The sequence below is a fragment of the Coloeus monedula genome (genome assembly GCF_965178545.1).
Source record: "Coloeus monedula genome assembly, chromosome: 10".
Classification (NCBI taxonomy): Eukaryota; Metazoa; Chordata; class Aves; order Passeriformes; family Corvidae; genus Coloeus; species Coloeus monedula.
The window spans coordinates 3018343-3033061 of NC_138790.1; the positions used below are offsets into that span (position 1 = coordinate 3018343).

Sequence of the window (14719 nt, forward strand, 5' to 3'; positions counted from 1 at the left end):
GCTGCCCCGGCCCCACCCGTCAGTCTTTTCCCCCTTCTATTTTTTTATGAATGAAAAACGTTCCGGGCGGAGCCATGCAAATCGCGGCGCGCCCATTGGCCGCCTCCGCCCCCGCCCACTCAGCCGCTCTCAATGGTGCTCGGCGGAGCGGCGCGCGGGCGGGCGCGGGGCGGCCCTGCAGCCAATCAGAGGGCGCAGGCCGCCGAGCGGCGGCACGCCATTGGCCAGCGCGGAGGGTAAACAAGCGGCGCGGGGCGGGGCGCGGCGGAGGCCGCTGGCTCGGGGCTTGCGGGCCGGCGCAGAGCGGCAGCGCGGTGCCCGGGCTCGGAGAGGCGCCGCGCCATCCCCGGCCCCGCTCCCGGCTTGCCCCGCTGCCGCTGAGGCTGCGGCGCCCCGGCCGGGTACGTGGGGGCCTGGCGGCGGGGCGCAGCGCGGCCGGGGCCTGGGCCTGGGGCGGGGGCGGTGTTTATGAATGGCGCGGGCCGCGCGGTGTGAATGGCGGGGGGCGCGCGCGAGCGGGCGCTCGAGCGCGCGCTCGGGGGAGAAGCGGGGCGGGGGGGGCGGAGTTTATGAATGGGGCGCGCGGGGCGGCGTGGGAACGAGCGCGGCTGCGGCGCGGCCCCGCAGCGCCGAGCGCGGTGAGAGGGGAGGGGGGAAGGGAAGGGAAGAGGGAAGGGAAGAGGGAAGGGAAGAGGGAAGGGAAGGGGGGCGAGGCGAAGCGCGGCCCGCCCGCCCCGCTGCCTCCTCCCGCTCCCACGGCGCGTGATGTCACGGCCGTTTCTATAGAAATTAGGTGACATCACGAGCCGGGGGGCTGCGACCCGCCACGGCAGGAGCGGGCCGGCTCCCCGGGGAGGCGTGGCGGCCCCGCACCCGCACCGAGCCAGCCCCGGGGGTGGCAGGGGCCAGGGGCTGACCCCTCCCCCTCGCCGTCCCCTCCACCCCCCAGCCGCGCACCTGCCGGAGCCCGGGCGGGACCCCCCTTCCCGGGCCGGCGTCGATGCTGAGCGGGCCGGGGGCACTGCCTGCTTCCCCCGCACCATGGACGGCTTCTACGACCAGCAGGTTCCCTTCATGGGCCCCGGGGTAAGTTTGCCCACCCTGATCCCTGGTGACACCTTCCTCCCCGACCTTGGGGGACACCCCTTCCCCATCCTTGGAGCACCCACTCCTCATCTTTGGGAGTACCACCCTTGTCCTTGGGGGCTGCCACCCTCACGGGCAGCTGTCGCCCTGTTCCTTGCAGAAGTCCTGCACAGAGGAGGGCCGAGGCCGGCTGGGGTCCGATAGGAAAAGGAAATTTTTGGAGACTGACCTGGCCCATGACTCGGAAGGTAGGCAGGGCTGGCCTGGGTGGCCATGGCCTCTCAGCGGCCCCCTGAGACCACTCGCCTTGCGTTGTTTTAGAAATAATCCTGCAAATAATGGCAGTTTTATTTATTCTTCTGTGGAGCACATAAGTCTTTCACTCTGTTCCAGAGCTCTTCCAGGATCTCAGCCAGCTCCAAGAGGCCTGGCTAGCTGAAGGCAAGTCTTCACCTCCGCCTTTTTGCCATGTAAAATCTCTCTGCAAGCGTTTTTTTGAGAACTGAAAACGCCATAAACCCACTTTTTTGTTTGTTTTTTTTAGCTCAGGTCCCCGATGACGAACAATTTGTCCCAGATTTCCAGTCTGACAACTGTAAGTGATTGTTCCGGGTTTTTGTTCTCTGGGGGTAGATGTTTGGGTGCCTGTGCAAACATTTGAACTGGGTTTGGAGTAGCTTCCTTGGGAAAGCAGTTGTTCCTGGGGCTGAAACGTGGAATCATGGGCTTTTGGGAGAAAGCACGTGTGGTTTGGGTGCATCGAGATGAAACGTGCAATGTCCTGTCTTTTGTTAATGGGGAAAATTATGGCCAAATGCACGGAAATATCTCTAGCTGCTCTCTGGGTTCCTCTGAGACGCGATGCTTGTTCGTAGCGAGGTGGATTCGCTTCTAAATACTCCTTTTCCCTTTCAAGTGGAAGAGATAACCCGTGCTGGGCTGCTTGGTTAGCCACAATCTCTGCAGTTTCTAGAGCCTTTTAGAGTCTTGGCCCAGCGCTGTTGGCAAGAGCAAGCCTGAGCGGTGAAATTTGAGCCGCTTTAAGCAGCATTAATCACTGGCAAGCCAGCGTCTTTAAAAGGAGGCCAGTGAAAATGCAGTCCCTCGTGAATTGCATAAGAGCGAGAGTTGGTTCTGAGCCGCGGGTGGTTGCCAGAGCGGGTTAGTGGCGAGGGCAGGGGCCGGGGAATGGCGTGTGGGGCTGGCGCAGCTCCGGGCGCTGCTCGCGGGCGTCGAAGGGTCGGTTGGAGGAGAAGGGGGAGGAATCAGGATGTTTTGAGTTGTTACCTGGCAAACACAAGTAGTAGCTTGGTGTCGGTGGCTGGGTTTTGCTGCTGAGCCAGACAGCTACGGAACTTAAAGGAAATCAAGTTTAGCCTGCAGTCGAACAGATTTTTCATTCCAGCTTTGTCACAGCATGCAGCGGGGTATCTCCTCTGACAGCAAATGCATGTTAATTATTGCTCTTTGATTACTTCGGAGTGGGAAACTTGCCATTAAGCCGGTCCAGACAGCCCAAGTTTCAGAAGTGTTTTTTTCCCCTGTCTCCCCTGAGATAAAAGGCGAGCCCAGAGTCAGAAACACAACGGTCTGTTGACATCCCCAGCACAGCCCAGCAGCTCTTGCTCGGAGCAGTAGAAACTGCAGTGTGCGTGGGAGGGTGGCTCTTGGAGCTGAAGCTGTTTCCAGTGCCTTTTGGCAGTCTCTTTTTCCTTGTAACCTGAAGAGCTCAGAGAGGAGAGACAAACTTTTCTGGGTGATGCAGAAGAAAGAGGAGGAAAAGAAAAAGGCATTTATTTGGTCAGGACTCTTAAAATGTTCTGACCTGCTCAGCCTGTGGACCTGGTGTTGAAACGCCTTTGTCAGTTGAGAGATCTGCCTGCACGACTCCCTGCAGCAATAACCTTGCTTAACTTTCCTGGGGAGAGAAAGCAAGGGTTTCTCTTGCTGCTGGGATTGCTGGCTGTGGGGGGGGCTCAGACTGAGGAAGAGGGGAATGGGAAGCCCAGCTCTTCCATCCCTGCACTAGAGAGAGTTCACAGAGGAGAGAAACTCCAGTTTTGAGCTATGTGCCACGTAGAAAGGGAGAGAAGGAGGACTCTGGTGCAGCTGTGGTCTGCACCCAGCTTTCACTAGCAGGGACATGCTGCCTTCCTGGGCTGGCAATCACATTGGAGTTCGGCATCCGTTAGCTCCCAGGGAGAGGTAAATGCCCCCTCAGTCCCCACAGATGCTTGTGGACGTGTGTTGGACTCTGTTTCTGCAGTTGTGTAGCTCCACGCCTTTTCCCTGAGGGAACTGCTGCTCTCTTATCCTGAGCAAACTTCAATCTTGTGCCCCATCTTGCATTCCCAGGGCCAAGCTTCCTTGGCACAGCAGCAAAAAGGGACAAACCAGGCTCAGTTTGGGCCCCATGCAATGGGGAGCATTGCCGCATGTGCCACGTGGAGTCTTGGAGATGCTCAGAACTGCAGCATCCTTCTTGTCTTGCTAAAACCCCCTCATGGCTGCATGCAGCTCTGCTACTGCCCACTCTCTGTTCCCGACGCCGTAGCCAAGATCCCTGGCAGGCAAGGGTCTTAAAGTTGGGGCTTGGGAGCAAAATAATCTGGAGGGCAGTGGGTCTCTGTGCTGGGGAGGAAATCCCTCCGTAGGGAAAGCAAGGCTACTCCAGATGAGGGATGCATTGTTCTCAGTGCACTGGACTGAGTGGCAAGAGGCCAGATTCCGTGCTTCTTAGTTGCCCAGGGAGGTGATGGATCCTTCCATGAAAACGAGGAGGCTGTGGTGACTCTGCAGAGTTCACCATGCTGGCTCTCACGCTGCACCCCTGACCAGGTATGGGGGTGGGCTCACCAGCAATGTGGTCGTGTGGCCAAGGGTGTACGTACAGTGTTATGCCTCCACTGGTTGTTTAAGGACCTGGGAAGTGATGGGATCATGCTGAGGAGGTGGGATCATGCTGAGGAGATCAAGCACCACAAGAAGTGATTTGTTCCCAGGGTACCTGTGGCCTCCCTGTGCAGGCAGCACGTGGCAGCAGCCACGGGCAGGGCACGGAGTTTCTTACACACCAAAATGAAAGAGGGAGGTTTGTTTGTGAGGAAGAGTTGTTTAAACAAAGGAAAGCAGGAGCCTGGCTTCTATTTCTGCCTCCTCTCCTGGTGTGACCTTGGGTGCGTCCTGTAGCGCCGGGGGATGGAGGGGCAGGCGCGGAGCTCGGCTCCCAGGTGACGGCTTGAGCGGGTGCCAGTGTCCCCGGGCTGGACGTGGTGGTTTGGTTGCCTTCCCCTTGCCTCGTTCAGTGGAAGCCAGTGTTGCCCAAGCTTAGTCTCGGGGAGGTCCATTTATGCCAATGGGTGGGAATAACCTGCCCTGTCCTCCACCAAGGGATTCACTGGGAATTCAAGGCCTCGAGTGGCTTTGCGGTGTCATCCTTGGCTGACGGTTGGCGTTAGGGGCATTTCCAGTTTGGCTGCTTGTATGGCACTGCGGGGGTTTGCCTGAGCTCCCCCACCCAGCTCCCCTCCCGGCTGGGCACAGCAGTGGCATGTGTGGCTGGTCCCTTGCCCAGCCTCCCTGGGGTCCTTCCATCCCGAGGGGCTGCCGGGCACCCACGGTGTCCTCGCTGCTGCTGAGGCTCAGCCTTGGCGTGGATCTGCCAACACAACGTTCTCCGGCCCCGTCTGTAGTTGAGCTGCTCCCTCTGCATATTTTTATATATTTTTTTAGCTTTTAATTATAGTGCCGAGGGCAGGACCGGAAAGGGTAAAAGTGCTTGTGCACCCAGAGTTCCTTTGAGGTGTTGGGTGCTGGGGCAGGGCAGCTCCTCCCATCTGGCTGCTCGCTGCTGGGACCCAAACCCAGCGCCTTTCCCCCCAAAAGCTGCACCACTGGCCTCGGTGCCCCCTGGACTCCTCCAGCCTCGCTGGCCGTGAGCTTGGCTGAGGAGCGAGTCCTGCTGAGCAGCGCCGGCCGGCCCTGCAGTGTTTGTGTAAGGAATCCAAACGTTGCACAGAGCCCGGGCTTGGACAGCTGGTCTCTGTTAGGATCTTAAGGCTCATTTCCCTTTTTTTTTGAATGGCAGTGCTAAGCTCTGGGGAAATTTTTCCTTTCTTTTTTTTTTCCTCCCTCAGCCACATGAATGGAGCACTACGAAGTGTTTGTGAATGGAGGGTGGTGCCTGCTCAGGGACTGGAGGCTTTTTTTTTTTTCAATGAATAACCAGACCCCATTGTACGACTGGCGGAAAAACAACCCGCTCCAACAACACGGAGCCTGTTTGGAGAGCCATGCCCGCGATAGGCAGCTGGAGCCCTTCCAAAGCCAGTTCCCCTTTGCTTTCCCATGGCTCATGGGGTGCCTGTGCTTTGCCGCTGCCATGCTTGGCCCCCTTTTAAGGCTGGAAATGCTGAGAGTGGCAAAACCTCGCTGGGGAGGGGGGGAAGGAGGAGTGGGATAAATCCGGCTTGGGAGCGGGTGGAAGGCGTGTGGGGGGCTGTGCTGGCTCAGCGCTGGGCTTTGTGTTTCAAATCCTTCACGGGGAGGGGGGGGGTTTATGCCCTTGGTACCAGCTGTACTGAGGCCTTTCGAGGGGGGGATGGGTACAAAGGGGAGTCAGCAACTCTTTAAAGGTTTTGACAAATTAGGGGAGCAGCTAATTACCTGGCAAGCTGTGAACAGTTGTCCTGGAGCTATTTGCTCCTCTCCAGTGTAGCTGGGCTGTGTTTAGGCTTCACATGAAGCTAATACTCCACTTCCGATTAGTCTTGGCTCTCCTCTGAGGCACTATTTAGGTACAGCTCTCTGAGGTGCTTTCCCTTTCCTAGGGCGCCTGCTTTTAGAAATTAATTAGCTTAAGCATATATTACTCAGTTTATAATTATATATAGCAAGTGAGCTTGGGAGTGGGTGGAGAGGATTTGGGTTTAATGGGATGTTTGTCACTTGAGCTCATACAATTGTGGGACCCTAGGAGTGGATCCCATTGGGCCACCTTGGCTGCAGGAAGGTGGATCCCACTTAAAAATTCTGGGATCGGGTATGCCCCTGTGAGGGCGAGTGGGTTGCTGTTTACGAGCTCTTGGAGCTCTGGTCTGTCGAGCCCCCTCACCCCTTGCTCTGTGTCTCAGGCAGGCAGCCACTGCCTGTGGTTCTTGGGCTCTTCACTTGCTGGGGAGCTGCTGGCCTGGCCACAGCACGTGTCTCATCCAAGGCTGCTGTCGAGCTGCCTGTTGCCCTCTCACAGTCCTTGCTCTGCCCCTCTTGGATCCCAATGGAGAACGATTCCCCTTCTGAGAACTGTCCTGGGCTGCTGTGACTGTCCCAACTCTGCCCTCCCCTGCCACCCTGGCTCACTTCTCCGCTGGTGCTGGGGTCTGGCAGGGCACCATATTGCCCCGGTTCAGTTGCCCGGTGCTCCCAGGGCATAATTCAGCACCTTATTCCCAAGCAAAGAGCTGATGCTTGCAGGGGTGATGTTCCCATCGCCCTCTCCCCTGTGGGTGAGCCTGTGTCCTCCTCGGTGTCCTTGCAGTGGTCCTGCACGCCCCACCTCCGGCAAAGATCAAGCGGGAGCTGCCCAGCCCATCCTCGGAGCTGTCATCGTGCAGCCACGAGCAGGCTCTCTGTGCCGGCTATGGGGACAAGTGCCTCTACAACTGCTGGTAGGTAGCACGGGGACACGGCTGCCTGCAGAGCCCCCAGGCGCTCTGTGCCACGCGGTGCTGTCCTCGCCGGTGCTGCCCTCAGCCCCTGGCCCATCTCCTTTGGCAGTGCCTACGACAGGAAACCCCCCGCCGGGTTCAAGCCATTAACGCCGCCCGCCACACCGGTGTCCCCTGCGCACCCCGGCCCGGCCCTGCCACCGCCGCCACCGCCGGCCCCGGCCGTGCCAGCGGCTGCCCATGGGGCTGCCCCGGCCCCTCACGCGCTGCAGGAGCAGCGGCAGCAGCCGCCCTTCGCCGTGCCGCGGCCACCGCACCCGCCCATGCACATGCCAAAGATGATGTCTGAGAACCAATACCCCACAGAGCACAGGTAAGGCGTCCCCAGAGACCACAGGAATCCTGCGGGGCTTTGTGGGGACTCTTGGTGTGGGTTGGTGGTCGCAAAGCGTGGGGAAGAAAAAGAAACGCTTGTGCCTTTGTTCCCATGCTGCGGTTGCAGTTGGTGGGCCAAATGTTGCTTCCTGTGGTCCCACGTGGCAAAACTTGCCACTTCCTACCGGGATCTTGTGGCTCTTTCTCCTGCTAACAGGGAACTGCTCCTTCCAGTCCCAGAACATTGGGCAGAACCTTTACCTCCCTCTTGGGAAATGCTAGGGATGCAGAGGCTGCCTCCTGCATCCACCCCTGTTCCAATGGGTGATGGTCCTGAGTCAGGGCTCTGCTCTCCTCGTTCCCACTGCACTGTAGCTCTGCCTCCCAAGCCAAGCCCCGCTGGGCTGTGAGCTGTGACCATCTCTGTGGAGCTGTGACCATCTCTGTCCTGCCCATGTGCACCCAGGCTGGGGGTGGTCCTGAGCTCCCCCATGCGCTGCATGGCATCACCATGATTTTGTGGGCTGTGGTGGGAAACCCCTGTTCCCTCCTTCCTCTCCAAGCTGTGGCTTCATTCCCCATCACTCCCACATCCCTGGAGGCTTTTCCAGTCCCCTCCCTCACCCTGGGTTTGCTCCTATGGGTGCTCATAGTAGGTGCTCTGCTTGTGGCCTCTGGATGCCCTTTGCTGTGACAGCCACCATGTCACCCCTGTGGGAATCGGACGAGATGTGGCAGCCTGGCAAAGGCCATGCAGTGGGGCCACGGAAGCCCTTGGAATGTGCCCACAGCAGGCAAGCATCCCTCCCCAGCAGAGCGGGGCTCCGGGTGACCTTCAGGCTATGCAGGGGGCTGGCTGCGACCCCTTGGGAAGCACTGTGCCAGCACGGGGCTTGGGTTTCATTCAGGAAGGGCAGAGGGACATGGCTCGGAAATGGAGTAATCCCAGCCCGGCAGCTGGGAGAGCTCCGGTTACAAAGCCAAATGGTGCAAGGCCGGCTGAGAGGAGCCGGCACGGAGATCCAAGATCACCTTTCAAGGTGCCGGAGGACGAGGGGATGTGGCAGCACCCCCTCGAGATGGTCCCTCATCCATCGCCACCAGCAGAAACCGTGCTCTCAGACCAGTGGTGGCAGCACCACGGAGCCCAAAATAGTGCTCCCTGCTGTCGAGTTCAAGGTTTAATCCCAGCTGCGCAGGCGGATTAGCAGCCGGCTGGAGCTGCGGGGTGGATTTGGCTTTGCGTAAGCACCCACCCATGCACAGCATCCCTGGCCCCTGCCCCCCACACTGGGGACAGATTTTACTGGTTCACAGAGATAGGAGTGTTGGGGGGTGGTTTTTGGTTCCTCTCCAGATACCTGAAGGCCAGATGTGATGGCCCATGTGTTATCCTCCTCCTCCATCTTGGGGTCCTGAGCGCTTGGAGGGGCACAGGGCTTCTCAGCACCCCACTGGGTCCCCATGGGATGAGCCCCTGTGGTGGCTGTGTGTCTGAGGAACCGTCCCAGCCTGCTGTGGGTGCACCCTGGGAGCACCCCAGGCTGAAGGCACCCAGCTGTCAGTCAGGCAGTCCTGGTCTGGGGTGGGAGCCAAGAGCAGGGCTGACCCTCCCACTCCTCAGTAATGCCGTGTCCTTCTCCCCCAGGTTTCAGAGGCAGCTGTCTGAGCCCTGCCACCCCTTCCCGCCGCAGGCTGGGGTCCCGGGGGACAGCCGCCCCATCTACCACCGGCAGCTGTCAGAGCCCCTGGGCCCTGCTGCCCCTCGCCCCCCTCAGGGATTCAAGCAGGAGTACCATGACCCTCTCTACGAGCATGGCGGCCCTGGCCTGCCCGGTCCCCCTGGCCACAGCTTCCAGCCCCCCATGGGCATCAAGCAGGAGCCTCGGGACTACTGCATTGACTCAGGTGGGTGCTGGGTGGGGTCATGCCATTGACACTCCAAGGAGCAGAGCATCTCTGCCATCAGCATGGCAGGTGCAGGGTTGAGCCTTGGGCAGTGGGTGCTGTGTCACCCTGGGGCTCCTGTGGTGCTGGGATGCTGCTTTGCCTTTTTTCTTTCCTCTCTTTCCTCCTTTTCCAAAGCCAGAGGATAGAGCAGGCGTTTACCTGATGCCAGTGGTGTGGTCAGTGCTGTTGCCACAGGCTGGGGCACCCACGGCGCCTGGCGGGTCCCCCCTTGGCTCTGGCCTAGGGCCAGCTGTGACTTCTGCCTGCTGGACCCTACCAGCATCACGGAAAAATCCTCTAATCGCCTTAGGACCTAAAAATACCCCAGCCTCGGGATCGAGGGTGGCACAGCCAAGCAGATGGTAGGGGAGGCGGAGCAGTGCCTCCCTTCATGCGGGGCCTGTGAAAACTCCAGCTCACTTAGCCCATGCTCCAGTCTAAATTCCGGTGCCACCCCAAGTCATACTGGGCTTTTTTCCCCAATGTTGAGGGTGGATGTGGTAGACCCAGGGAGGGAGGAAGGTTCCCAGACTTCACTGCAGGATGTGCTCGGGGTAAAGAATATGCTGCCGAATCCATGGTGGCACCCACAGGGTAATGTTATTTCCATTTCCCTCTCAGAAGTGCCTAACTGCCAGTCCTCGTACCTACGGGGGAATGTCTTCCCCAACAGCCATGACGGTGAGTGACCCTCCTGCTCTCCTGCTCTCCCCCATCATGGCCCCATCCCACCCCTCCCTTGGCACCCAGCACTCCCTGGGCACCCTGAAAACACCCACGAGAGCACTGTGGGGCCTGTGAGAGCCGCGTGTGCCAGCCCCAAAAGCAGCTGGCGGTCCCTGTGAGCGTGCTGTGAGGGCACGGCAGCGCCGTGTAATCTGGGATAATGCTCCTGACAGAGCTGCTAATAGGGTTTGGGAGCAGTGACGGGGGCAGAGCTGCGCAGCACTCAGCCACTGAAATAGCTGGGAATGGGTCTGCTCCCAGAGCTGCAGATGGGGTCCTGTGCTGGCTTGGGCCAAGCCAGGGTTTTTTAGGGTCCAGCCAGGGTAGTGGAGGGGCCCTATGCTCACCAAGGGTCTTTTCCTCGTAGGATTTTCATATGAAAAGGACACACGATTGTATTTTGATGACACGTGCGTGGTACCCGAGAGGCTGGAGGGTAAGAATCTGGCCCTGGAGGAGGCCTGCGGGGGAACCGGGGCTCGTGGAGGACGATGTGGGGATGCTGGGATCTGCAGTGCCTGCCTCATAAAGCCAGGCAGTGCTGGCACTGTGCTCTTGAGAGCTGCTGAGAATCATCCCACGTGGCAGCTTGGCATCACTGCCACGTTCCATCTCTGTCCCTGACACCTACGTGCCTGCAGCACCATCCCCAGCACCTCTCCCCTCTCCCACCCCATGGCCTGGTCCTGCTCAGGTGTCTCGGCACAGGGGTGACCCGTGTTGTTGTACATGCCCCCTGCTGGTGACACAGCCTGGGAGGAGCAGAGCCAGGGTGTTTAACCAGGTGTCTTGGTGCGGGCAGGTAAAGTGAAGCAGGAGCCCACCCTGTACCGTGAGGGCCCTCCCTACCAGCGGCGTGGGTCCCTGCAGCTCTGGCAGTTCCTGGTCACCCTCCTGGATGACCCCGCCAACGCCCACTTCATTGCGTGGACCGGCCGGGGCATGGAGTTCAAGCTGATTGAGCCTGAGGAGGTAAGAGAGGTCCTGCCCTGGAGCTGGGGAGTTGCTGTGGGGATGCGGGAGTGGGCTGGATCCTTCCCGTGCAACAGCATCTTCCCACTCGTGCTTGAGGCAAAACACATATCTCTGCTCTGCAGTCAGCTCTAGAAATTTGCCTTTAGTATCTTCCACTGCCTCCTGGTGTGGCTGAAGATGGCAGGGGCCACCAGCCGTGGTGGTGTTGTCTCTATGCTGTGCCTTGCTGAGACCCAGGTTCTGCCATGGCTCCCTCCTTCCCGAGCTGCTCCCATCCTTTGCCCTGGGTTTCCATTGATGCCTTTTCCTGGTCTTAAAATCAAGAGTCAAACACTGTTAGAAGGGAAAAAGGGATTTTACCTTGGTATTTATTTTAAGGATCCTTAGGTGCAGACATCCACATCGAATGCACCGAAATGCACACCGCAATGCACACCCCCAAAAAGATCTGGTGTGACATTGTAGGTCTTACTAATTAGCCTATCTATCAAAAATTCCCCAATGAGAGGCTTGAATGAGCCTCCCTCCCCCCCAGGAACCTTCCACTGGATGGTTCTATCTTAATTTACAGAATGTGTTCTGGAGAGGACCTTGGGGTCTGGGGCACACTAACTTCTACCTACGAAGCTTCTAAAATGTTGAGTCTCTTAGCTGAACAAACAAATCCAAGAATGTAGGCAAAAAGCACTAAGAATACAGAAGTTGTAAAAAGGTGTAACAGGAGTATAAAAGAAAAGGCAAAAAGTCATCATGGCATCACCAGCAGCAGCTCTGCGCTGGCACATGGCCGTGCCGGATCCGTGCGGCTCCGCGGGAGGGTGACACAGAGGAAGAAGCTGTTTGGGGAGTAATTGAGAGCAGCTGTAGCCAGCACCGAGCTGCGCATTGTGGGTAATTACCCGTAATATCTCTTGCTCTGTGTGTGGAAACTGTGGTATTTTGAAGCAGCTTTTTTGGCAGGCTCTCCCTAATCAAATGGCTTTTGATTTGACCCCTGACTTGGTGGTGGCTGTGTGGTCACAGCCGGAGCATTTATCATGGCAGGCAGGGAACCACTCCCAGACCACGGTGACACCTTCGCCCCTGGCTGCCGCAGCCCCCCCAAACAAGCCTCTAGCCTGCATTTCAGTTGTGATTTCCCTTGAGGATCCCTGTTCAAGCCCCAGCCGGAGCCCTGATGGCTGCCACCTCTCTCCCCACAGGTAGCACGGCGCTGGGGCATCCAGAAGAACCGGCCAGCCATGAACTACGACAAGCTCAGCCGCTCCCTGCGCTACTACTACGAGAAGGGCATCATGCAGAAGGTGAGTGCCCCCCCTGCCACCCCGCAGCAAGGTGTGACCGTCCCCTGCTGCCCCAGGGTGCAGCAGAAGAGGGATTAGGTCTGGTGTGAGGTGTGTGGTGCTTCCCCAGGGCAGGGATGACGTTCAGGGCACCTCTCACGCCCTCCCTCCTCCTCGCAGGTTGCCGGCGAGCGGTACGTCTATAAATTCGTCTGTGACCCCGACGCCCTCTTTTCCATGGCCTATCCCGACAACCAGCGCCCTTTCCTGAAGACGGAGCCGGACTGCCCAGTGCCGGAGGAAGAGACGGTGCCGCTGACACACTTCGAGGACAGCCCGGCATTCCTCCTGGAGAAGGATCCCTGCGGCAGCCTTCCCTACGCGGAGGGCTTCGCCTACTGACTCGGCCGGCTGGCAGAGCCATTGGCACTAGCACATCCACCTGGGGCAAACACGGTTTTCTAAAGAATATTTTTGGCTGTTCGTAAGGAAAAAAACCAACCCAACGACAAACCACATGGGTGCACACACACGAATTCGAGGAATTTAAAACGCCCCACGTGTGTTGCTGCCGAATTCCCACCCTTCCTTTCCAAGGGCTAGTGCACAGGACTGCCCGTGGCTGGCACCTCCTGCCATGCATCAGTGTGATGTCTTGGGGCGCCGGCAGCCTAAAGTTGCAGTCTCTTCCCCAGGCCCTGGCTCTGGCAGTGCCCCAGGACTGGGCTGCGTGGCTACCGAGCCAATTGTCACGACAATCTGCTTTGCATCGAGCACAATCCGCGTAGCTGCCTTGTGTGGTGGAAAGGGCTTTGATTTGCACAGAGAGGAGGGATGCGGGGGGGCCGCCTGGGCCAGCACCCCGGGGCTGATGTGCGCAGCATCCTACCCCAACCCTGAGGAGCCTTCTGCCTTCTTCCTGAGCCCCCCTCCCCATATAACCCGTTGTTCCCATAGAACCTCCTGCATCCTCTCCGTGCCCTCAATCCTCCCCAGCTCTGGCAATGGGCCATGGGTTGCATTTTGGGGGAGGAGACCCTGACACTAACTCCCTCTTCGTTTTTGGGTTTTTTTTTTTTTTTTTGGGATGTTTTAGGAAAATACTAAAGGTTTCTAAACTGATTTTTGTAGATTTTTTGTATTTTAAGGCAAAGCTATTTTTTGCAGCCCGGCTGCTGTCCCTGGAGCCCCTGGGGACACCCCCATGGCTTTCCTGGTGGCAGGGGGAGCCCTCGATGCCCACGGCTTCCTGGGATGGCTGCCGAAGGATCTGGTCCACTCCATTTCACCACTCCAGTCCTCTTTCTCAGGGGAGCCAGGGCTGAACCCCAGTAGTGGCTCAGCTGCACTCCCCCTGCTCGGCATGGCCTCGGAGCTGGGCTGTAAGGCTGAGGTGGGCAGGGATGGGGGGGTCCCCCACCCCCCTTCCTCAGTACCCCACTTCCCTCCAGCTCCCCCCACCCCTTGCTGCACCTCCTAACACTCCTCCACCACTCATATATCCATACCTGCCTCTCCTGCACCAGGCTACATGTTTTGTTGTAAATGCTGTATAGGAATTTTTTCTCCTCATTAGTTAGCTTCGGTTGGAATTTTTGTTTGGGTTTTTTTTTTTGGTTGTTTTGGTTGGTTTTTTTTTTTTTTTTGTTGGTTTTTGGGGGTTTTTTTGTCTGGTTTTTTTTTGGTTTTTTTTTTTTTTTGGGAAGTATGAAGATTAACTCTACAACGACTTGGTTGCTTTCCCCATGGTGGCTGCAGTGGCTTGTACCCATGGGGAGCATTTGGTTTTGGGAACCCCACCTTGGGGACAGGTTTTTAACCATTTGCTCGGTGTGGCAGGTCTGCAGTGCAGAAGGAGTTAATCTGAGGACTGATTTGAAATATCTTTATTCAAGCAGGGCTATGTATCTCCTGCAAAGCTGCATTACATTCTGTACTGTGTACAATAAAGGATCTTGCTTCCTGTTCCTCCCTGACTGCCTGGGCTCCTGCTTTGCCTGCGCCATGGGATGCTGCCTGGGTTGGGAGGAGCCCCTGGATGTGCTTGTGGGGTCTGTAGTGGTCCAGGGTACAGCCCATCATTTGCAGTCTGGAGCTGGGACCAAGTCACGAGGGCTGCTCTCTCCCCAGTCCCCCTGCCCTCTCCCCAGTTCTGCATTTGTTGCTCCTGGGTCTGGATACTGCCATGGTTTCCACAAAGCCACATCCCATGAGAGGATCCATTTGGAACGGGGGTGGCTTCTGCCCAGCAGCTGCAATTTAATATTGCTTCCTCCCCAGGGTTTCTCAGTGAGTCCTCCACTCCCCTGGAAACCCAAGCACCTGCCGTCGAGCAGGGCTAAAGCTGGTGGTGACCTCTCAGGAACGCCCCTCCACAAGCCACTGACCATGGTCCCCTCACTGTCTCCATTTCTAGCCTAGGAACAATTCAGGGTTTGCAAAAAGATGAAGGAGGTGGGTAGAGGGCAAAGGCTGTGCTGTGAGGACTTGATTCAGCTGAAGGGTCTGTGTTTCTCCTGACAGGCTGGAGAAAAGCTCAAACACCCCAGAACTGCCCACTCCCATTGGCCTCAATTTTAGCTGGGCTGAGCCATGGTGTCCACGGGCTCCCAGCCCATCCTGTGCAGGGGGTTGGTGTGACGCTGCTGGGGATACTCT

The 14719-nt window shown here is 58.1% G+C and overlaps 1 protein-coding gene across 3 annotated transcripts; it reads left to right on the forward strand.

Annotated features, from left to right (window-relative positions):
* Positions 1 to 267: 267 nt before the first annotated feature.
* Positions 268 to 13978, forward strand: ETV5 (ETS variant transcription factor 5). 3 transcript variants are annotated; one of them, XM_082287949.1, is made up of 13 exons: positions 268 to 401; positions 950 to 1086; positions 1247 to 1334; positions 1480 to 1527; positions 1631 to 1681; positions 6623 to 6752; positions 6862 to 7125; positions 8776 to 9035; positions 9699 to 9758; positions 10171 to 10239; positions 10606 to 10775; positions 11981 to 12082; positions 12242 to 13978. In XM_082287949.1, exons 2-13 carry the CDS (start codon positions 1042 to 1044, stop codon positions 12461 to 12463), a joined length of 1509 nt encoding a protein of 502 aa, XP_082144075.1. In that variant the 5' UTR covers positions 268 to 401; positions 950 to 1041; the 3' UTR covers positions 12464 to 13978. The 3 variants fall into 3 exon arrangements, with proteins under 3 accessions (XP_082144075.1, XP_082144077.1, XP_082144076.1); XM_082287951.1 differs by having other exon boundaries at positions 1250 to 1334; XM_082287950.1 differs by having other exon boundaries at positions 286 to 401; positions 787 to 1086.
* Positions 13979 to 14719: the final 741 nt, after the last annotated feature.

What these genes read in the sequence shown, in the direction of transcription:
- ETV5 (XM_082287949.1), top strand. Translation starts at nt 1,042, where the DNA reads ATGGACGGCTTCTACGACCAGCAGGTTCCCTTCATGGGCCCCGGG. An exon ending in TTCCCTTCATGGGCCCCGGG is followed by an intron (nt 1,087 to 1,246) that starts GTAAGTTTGCCC and finishes TGTTCCTTGCAG; the next exon opens with AAGTCCTGCACAGAGGAGGG. An exon ending in CTTCCCCAACAGCCATGACG is followed by an intron (nt 9,759 to 10,170) that starts GTGAGTGACCCT and finishes TTTTCCTCGTAG; the next exon opens with GATTTTCATATGAAAAGGAC.